Consider the following 7,669-nt stretch of genomic DNA (forward strand, 5'->3'; position numbering starts at 1 on the left):
ATCCTCACGGACAGCTGGAGAGCTGGAATGATAAGCGACGGTGCTAGACCGTGAGCTATAACGAGAATTGTTGAAGCAGCCCAAATCCGCGAAAAAGGTGCAAGGTCCGATAAGTAAGTAGATAAATTCTAGTGCTCTGAACTGCAAGATACATTCGAATGATATTGATAAATAATGATCAAGGTTTTTTGGTTGGAAATCCGTCGATTAATAAGAGATTGAAAAACCACATTTCACATCTCTAGCAACGACAGATGAAAAATCGAAATTAAAATATAAGAAGAACAAGTCACCTTTATCACGCTTTAGTATTAAGGGTACTAAACGATATCCCTATAAGTATGCAATTCCAAATTTCAAAAATCATTTCAACGCTCAACGATGCTTGATTTTGTGAAACACAATCTGTTTAGAGGATAAACTTCATCTTTCAATGCGAATTCAAACGGCAATACACACCTACACACCGAACACAAAAATGGACTCACTCTGTCAAACATTCCAGCAAGATCTCCGACCCAAACACACCCCACATTAACTTATGCAAGCCTTTATTTCTACGTCAAAATCACGTTTTGATCCGACCGGCCACAAACCATTCGCTTCGCCATTACTAACAACCAAGCAGCATTCCATTGTGCCACACAGCGACCAAACCGTACCTACCGTACCACAGCTAAGCCCGCGAGCCGTCCTTCGCACCGTGCCTCGGCTCAAAGTACAACGAAATTCCATCCTTCGGCCGTGTGATGAGCTCGTGCTGTATCAACTGTTCCGTGCGTGTCTTCGCCGACCGGACCGTAAACCGGCGCAAGATCGACGACACGACGCTCTTCTCCTCGAGCAGCGCAAACTTCTGCCCGATACAGTTCCGCGGTCCGGCACTGAACGGGATGTACGCGTACGGGTGTCGGTTTTCCGTCTGCTCCGGCAGGAACCGGTCCGGGTCGAATTTTTCCGCATCGGGAAAGAACCTACGCAGTCGGGTTTTGCATGAAAGTTTTGCACTTGCTGCCGGCCGTCACCATGCCACCTACCGTTCGTCCCGGTGCACGTGGTACGCATGGACACCGACAATCGTACCGGCCGGGACGTGATAACCGCCGAGCTGGATGTCTTCGCTCAGCGTACGGCCGAAAAAGGACACGGACGGGTACAGCCGCAACGTCTCCTTGAGGCACCGTTCGAGCAGCTTCATCTCGTTGAGGTCCCGCATCGACGGGGCCCGGTCCGAGTCACCAAAGATCGAATCAATTTCCTGCTGAACTTGATGCTGAATTTCCGGATGAAGTGCGAGCAGAAACAACGCCCAGCATATGCCAGCGGTCGTCGTATCGTGTCCCTGCGGGTGGATTTTTATTGCGTGCGAGAGCCCGAGTGTGGGTGGGGGGGGGGGTGTTTGGTTGGTGGAAGGTAAACAGATAAAGAAACATGAGCATACAAACGGATGGCCGAATGGCCGCACATTCAGCTGACGACTGCACTGCTCTTTGCGGTGTTTGTCACTCACCTCGAACATAAACGTGTCGACCTCCTCCCGGACATCGTCGTCACTGAGCAGGTTGCCCTGGTCCGTGCTTTCGAGCAGCATATCCAGAAAGGCGAGTCGTCGCTTCCGGCCACCCTCGAGCTCTTCCGCCTTCCTTCCCTCATCCACCGGCCGTTGCTTCAACTCGGCCCGACGCTCCCGTATCACCTATCACCAGGGGCACATAAGCGTAACAGTGATATTTGCATCATTTAATGAGTTTTTAGTTACATGCTGTATCTGCTTCATCGGCGTACCTTGCTCGAGTATCCGTGCACTTCCGCCAGGGCCCGGTGGTACTGCTGGCCGGCCCGCGACCTATTCCAGATAAAGTCCGGATGAAGCCAGGGCCTTACCACACGGTACTGTATCAGTGCGCTCAGGCTACCGGGGGAAAAGAGGTAAATCAGGTACATTAATCTTAGTTCCTTCACAGCCAACCTCACCATGCACACTCACTCATACACAGCCGCCACGTACGGATTATCCAGGCCACTAGTCTGTGCGTTTACCTTCACACCCATTGCCGTCTCTGCCCACAATCAGCCGCAGCAAAAATAATAATAAAACATGACGTGTAAGTAGCTTCATCAGAACGAAGAATTCTCGCTTCTCCGCCAGCTCACCACAAATGATATCCAGCGCGGCCTTCGTGATGAACGGGTACACGTTGATCGGTTGCTTGCCACTGCCAACGCGCTCGGACAGCTTCTCCACCAGCAGCTGCCCATGCTCGGCAAACACCTCACAGAACCCGTCCAATATGTTGAAGTGGAAGGTGGGCGTTATGAGCCGCCGGTGCTGAAACCATCGATCATCTGGGAAGAGGGAGCGAAAATTCGGCGATGAATGAAGTGCTGCTTGAAGTGGTGAAGCTGGCGCGTACCTTTTGAGGTTAGCAAACCCTGACCAAGCCAGGCCGCCAGAAACTTATACATCGTTGACTTCTCGATGTGCCGGCTGGAGGAGATGAGCTTTTCCACGTACTCGGCCTTGTTAATGCGCACCTCCGGCGTGGAACCGTTCCAGATGCGATGAATGCCCGGGTAGGCTCGGGTGCGTTGATCAATTATGTAGAATATTTCTGCAGTAACATTTTTTGGGTCAGTTTAGCACATTTGCAGAGGATTTTCAAGCTGAAGCTTTCCTGTACCTTCGGACTTTTTCCCTATGAAGGAATGCATCGTACCGACGACCGGATAAGACTTGGGGCCAGGGATTTTGTCCATCACACGCTGAAGTTGAAGTCTTTTCTTGAGCCATCTCAAAAACGGTACCAGCGTTATCACTAGCAATGCCAGCTGAACGAGAAGAATCGTTTCGCCGTTCAACATTGCGATTCACTGTATAATCCACGCGTAATGTCCAATTTTGTGTACAATAAAATTGATTATCTACTTATCACTATCACCGGTACAGCACAGCTAATGGAAGATAAGTAGCATACACGCTACACACTCTCTTGGAGGAAGAATTGGCCCCTTCAAGCAATCATGCTCACCGACCGAAGAGTCCGAAACAACTGAGCACCAACATTATCCTAGCTGTCTGTCTTATGGTGAACCCTACACGCTGACAGCAGCCGAAGCAGTCTCAGATTCACAAGCCCCCCCGGCTCAAGGTGATAACTTACACACATCGCTAGCGAGCATCATTCGTGCTTATCTCATGTTCAGTGTTCTTCCGTTTTGACCTTCAATCTGCATCTCGGATCACGTGTTATACCACGGACACCCCAAATATTGACACAGATAACGCAACGTAACGGAGAGCAAAGTGCTGTTGGTGGATGCCTCATGATTGGCGCACGCGACACATCTTCTTCTGAAGGTTCAAAGGTTCCGTCAGCTGGTCAGTGTTGGCGGTCATCTCCGAAACCAGCTTACGACCAGTTCGTCTACGATGATTACGCATAATTCAATGTTTTCCTTGTGCGTTGATTTATGAAGCGTCATGGAATGGAGGGGCCGCAATTTGTAGCAATCTTTGTTTTATTGGGGCTGTAAACATAAACAAGTTGGGCCTATTTTTAGCTTTTACACCAGTAGAATTGCGGTTTGAGTGCTGTTGCTGACGAGAAGCACATCTGAAAGAAGCTTGTAGGATAGTAAAAATCGTTATGACTCCCATTTGGGCAAAAGTGAGTTTTATTGCATTTTAAACCACAATTTCCTTCAGTAAATAATAGATTAAGACTTTTACGAGTTTCGTTAATAAGCTAATATGTCTGCCACAAATAAAAATTCGATTAATAATGATGTTAAAATATTTTTGTTTTACATATTGCATGCATTCAGGGGAAAACCGAGCGTAGTCCTTCGGCTGGACACTATCGGCAACATCTATTGCATGTCACCCGAACCAAGTCTTTAAATTAAAATGCTTCTTCCAATCGCTCACCCAACTCAGCCCACTCTTCGACCGAAAAACGAACCGTCTCTAACGATGCCTGACCAGCTCGTTAATAATCGAAAGCATGTCCCGGTGAAATGATGCAGCTTGTTTTGCGGTAATCGCATCACATCCCACAGCACGACGGCTAGCCCGCCACCCTTACGTACGTACACGCTCACGGTTAAATGGAAAACCGTGTTCCATCATCGACGACATAGTGATGGAGTCATGTCAGTTTTGTTGCAACGTACCGTACCAACTCCACGGACCGCCACCACCAAAAAGGGATCCACTTTCAGATTGACTCAAAGCTCGTCCACGCCGTCTACGTGCTACGTAGATACGGGCGAACAGTAAAGCTAGAAACGGTCGGTGTTTTGCATCGAACAATGGTTTTTGGCCAAATTTTGGCATCACTTTCTGTCACGTCAGTCTGGCTAGCTAGCTGTTTGTTTGCGGCTCTCGCCCTACATTGACGAAGAGGGTATAAAAGTGGCTGCCCGTGACACATGTAGAATGGATTAAACTACCAGGAAACCATTTCTAATTGATGCATCTTTATCAATTTATCCCTTGCGGTGGTGTCGCTTTTCAATTCCTGCTTCCTTTCTGTATGCGTCTCCCGAGTCCGTTGTCAGCGGCACAACTTTTTCATGTTCCGTTGCTTGTAAGCTTCCCAACCCGAACTGTTCGCGCCATAAACACTGAGCTATCCTGGTGAACGCGAGACTTCCCTGCAGCAAAATGATTCACCCGGTCGGGGACCCAGGCTTTCTCAGAACCACCACCACAAACAAAACGTTCCTGTTCGTGCTGGGTGCCGGCTTTCCCTGTCCCAGACACTAATTTAAATGTTACTGTTTCCGACAGCATGTTTGTCTTCATTTAGCAAAACCGGTGACCGGTGTGCGCCGGATAAAGGGCGCACCACAGTACAGATCCATAATTAAGAAATTTAGTGTACCATATGCTGTGCCCGGATTCGACACACATCTTCAAGGACCATCCTCGAGCGCGCTTTCAAACGCGTTGAAGAAGGCGTCGGCACAGTAAAAGCCCCTGCGGAACCGTACCGTGTGCCGGTACGCTTGAAGTGGCAAAGTTTACGCCACTTTCACTAACCGGGAGGGGGCTCTCAAGAACGCCGACACCCAGGCAGCTCCAACCTCGGGAAGCAGACGAGAGAGCTTGGGTTAAATTGTATATCTCACGGTAAAGGCTTCTTCCCGAACCGGCCAAGACGGATGGTCTGATTGTGACAGATGTTTCCGGAAGAAAGCTTACCAGCTGCTAGCTACTGCTGCTGCTGCTACTGCTGTCGGTTCGAAAGATCAAGATTAATTCCATGTTTCGAAGCCCTCGTGTGTCCTCGAAAAGGACCGGGCCGCCTTTCTTCTAAGTAGCTTGATGAAGAGGGCCAAGGTTGTTTATGTGATGACGAATTAACACTGAAGGGTGCCTGTAAATAACGGCCCAGCCAGTGGCGGATGCTGGCCCCAAATATTAAGCAGCACCTCGTTGCGAAATGATTTATCTACTGGGAATGAAATTCTGATGGTACCTAATTAGAACTATCCGTTAGCGTAAACAAATGTTTTGTAATTAAAACATTTTTTATCACAAAAAAAGGAATTGATTTTTAAGATACTGTTGCACACTTTCAGGGGTGTAAATAAAATAAAATTGTATTGTTTATTCATCAATTGCATACTTTTAGGCACAAAATCAACATAACTTTGTTTGTGGCGTTGTGTAACATCTTATGAATTAGTTGGTAAAAGACTCGAGAAGGCCCCCCCTAGAATCTTTTGTGTGCAGCACTGTGGCCTGTCATTTTTGTTGTACAGTGGGATTTCTGTATGGTCAAAACCCATTTGATGTAAACATTGAGCATTGTTCCTTAATACTGTTAATAGACAGAGAGTAGAACTTGATACTTGATAAGATTATGATATTCTTATGTTTCCTCCTTTGCTGAATATCAATGCAAGGTAACAAGTATTCATCGAATTACTGTTCCGTTACCGTCCGAGAACGCCGTGCATGTTTTAGGCCCGATTGTTCACCCCTCGTGCGACTGAAAACTAGTACGAAGCTCCTGTAACCCAAAATGAATGGTAGGGTTAGCGGAGAGGGGATTTTAATCAAATGTTAACAATATTTTATTCGACTTTCTTCAACCAAATTTGACCACACTGAAAGCACACTGAAAACTCACTGTGAAGCTCTCGCAACGTGTACTGCGGATTGCATACCTTTAGGCGTAAATCCTACAGCGCCTAACAAATTTTGTCAGGGGGGGGCCTTCTCGAGTCTTTTACCAATTAGTTCATAATGTTACAGAGACATTAATTCAAAACTAATTCCTTTCCTTGGCGAAGACGACGAATTAACATCAAACTATTTTTGCCTTTTGTTTTATAAATTTGATTACTTTATCTGATACTTTTTTCTTAACTGAAGGTGAGCTATCAAATAAATGAACTACTTGATCTCTCCAAAAAAACAGAGTTCTGCTTTCCAATCGCGTACTTTTAGGCGCTTATTAAATTTATACTTCCTTGGGCTCATCAAACCTATTTCATAGAAACGTTGCCCCATAAAGAGCACATAAAAATCGTACCCAACAAAACAGCATAAAAACTCTAGGAGTCTCCCAGATTCAACGATCAGTTCTGAACTCCATTGCAAAATCTCAAAACACTGCTGCCCAATGAAAAACAAGCTTCCATCTCAAGCGACACAACCGCAGAGCTCATATTTTCCATTCTATATACACTCGGTCGAGCAGAAACCTGGCCCGGTCTGGCTCCCTGTGGCCGTGGTTCTTCTGATTCGACCTCAAACCGTCTAGCACCATAGAACTACCATCGGGCACTATTTCTCACCCAACAGTCGGCTGTGGTTCCAAACGGTCAGAAGAGCAATTGGGTAAACCCCGTTCGCTTCCCGGTCTGCACTTCACGGCCTTGCATCTTCCATCGCACCGAAGCCAAAAACCAAAAACTCAAGGCTAAAAATTTTTGGTCGGAGTATTGTTTTGACTTTTGCATTGTCGGGGCCAGAGAAAAAGCGAAAGCTTAGCATCCGAATCCGAAACCAGCGCCCGTTACACACTGGCTGTTGCCTGGTCTTACGAGCCGCACACCAAGCGTACAGGGCTTCTTCCCCGTTCGCTGGGCTGTGCAAACCGCCGAGGACAATCATTGAAATTCATTACGCAGTAATTTTCCAAATTTTACTGCGATTCCCACACCGAGATGGAAGGCGAGCAAGTAAAAGTTTCGGCCTTCGTAACCCTTTTTCCGGGGTTTGGAAAATCCGCACACAAACGATATGGTAACCCATGTGCAAAAAGAGGACCTCAGGCATCCTAGGGGTAGATAAGGAGCCTGTCGGAGAGTAGTGTGTGGGGGGGGGGAGGAACTTCCTTCACCCAACCTCCGGTGGAAGTGGTAAGGGAGCACACAATTTAGAGACTCGAGAAAGGCTATAATGGTTTAATTTACGATCGTCTTCTCGCTATCGTGCGCGCTCGGTGCACCACGTTCAGTGCACGAGGAACCCATTTAGGACGCGTCGAGTATGCGTATCTATGAGTCTCTGTGTGAGCTGGTGTGTGGGATTGTATTGTGGAACTATCAGCGCTGAGAAGCTTTCCCAAAGCGCGCGCCACCCATGAAAGACAAAACGGTTCGCCACGTCCACACAGCAGAGCAGGCACCGTCGAACGTTTGATTGTTCTAA

At 47.4% G+C, this 7,669-nt stretch overlaps 1 protein-coding gene across 1 annotated transcript; it reads right to left on the minus strand.

Annotated features, from left to right (window-relative positions):
* Window positions 1–534: 534 nt before the first annotated feature.
* LOC118514650 (cytochrome P450 4C1-like) lies at window positions 535–3,097 on the minus strand. Its single transcript, XM_036061680.1, has 8 exons — window positions 2,682–3,097; window positions 2,415–2,612; window positions 2,155–2,346; window positions 1,988–2,060; window positions 1,786–1,912; window positions 1,511–1,696; window positions 1,038–1,342; window positions 535–974 (listed from the first exon to the last, which is right to left on the minus strand). Exons 1-8 carry the CDS (start codon window positions 2,860–2,862, stop codon window positions 677–679), a joined length of 1,560 nt encoding a protein of 519 aa, XP_035917573.1. The 5' UTR covers window positions 2,863–3,097; the 3' UTR covers window positions 535–676.
* Between the last annotated feature and the right edge of the window lie 4,572 nt (window positions 3,098–7,669).

This window comes from Anopheles stephensi, chromosome 3 (assembly GCF_013141755.1).
Source record: "Anopheles stephensi strain Indian chromosome 3, UCI_ANSTEP_V1.0, whole genome shotgun sequence".
In the NCBI taxonomy this organism is placed as follows: Eukaryota; Metazoa; Arthropoda; class Insecta; order Diptera; family Culicidae; genus Anopheles; species Anopheles stephensi.

Coding starts and splice junctions, on each gene's coding strand:
- LOC118514650 (XM_036061680.1), bottom strand. CDS start 2,862: ATGTTGAACGGCGAAACGATTCTTCTCGTTCAGCTGGCATTGCTAGTG. Junction 2,613..2,681: donor CATAGGGAAAAAGTCCGAAG/GTACAGGAAAGC, acceptor ATGTTACTGCAG/AAATATTCTACATAATTGAT. Junction 2,347..2,414: donor GGGTTTGCTAACCTCAAAAG/GTACGCGCCAGC, acceptor CCCTCTTCCCAG/ATGATCGATGGTTTCAGCAC.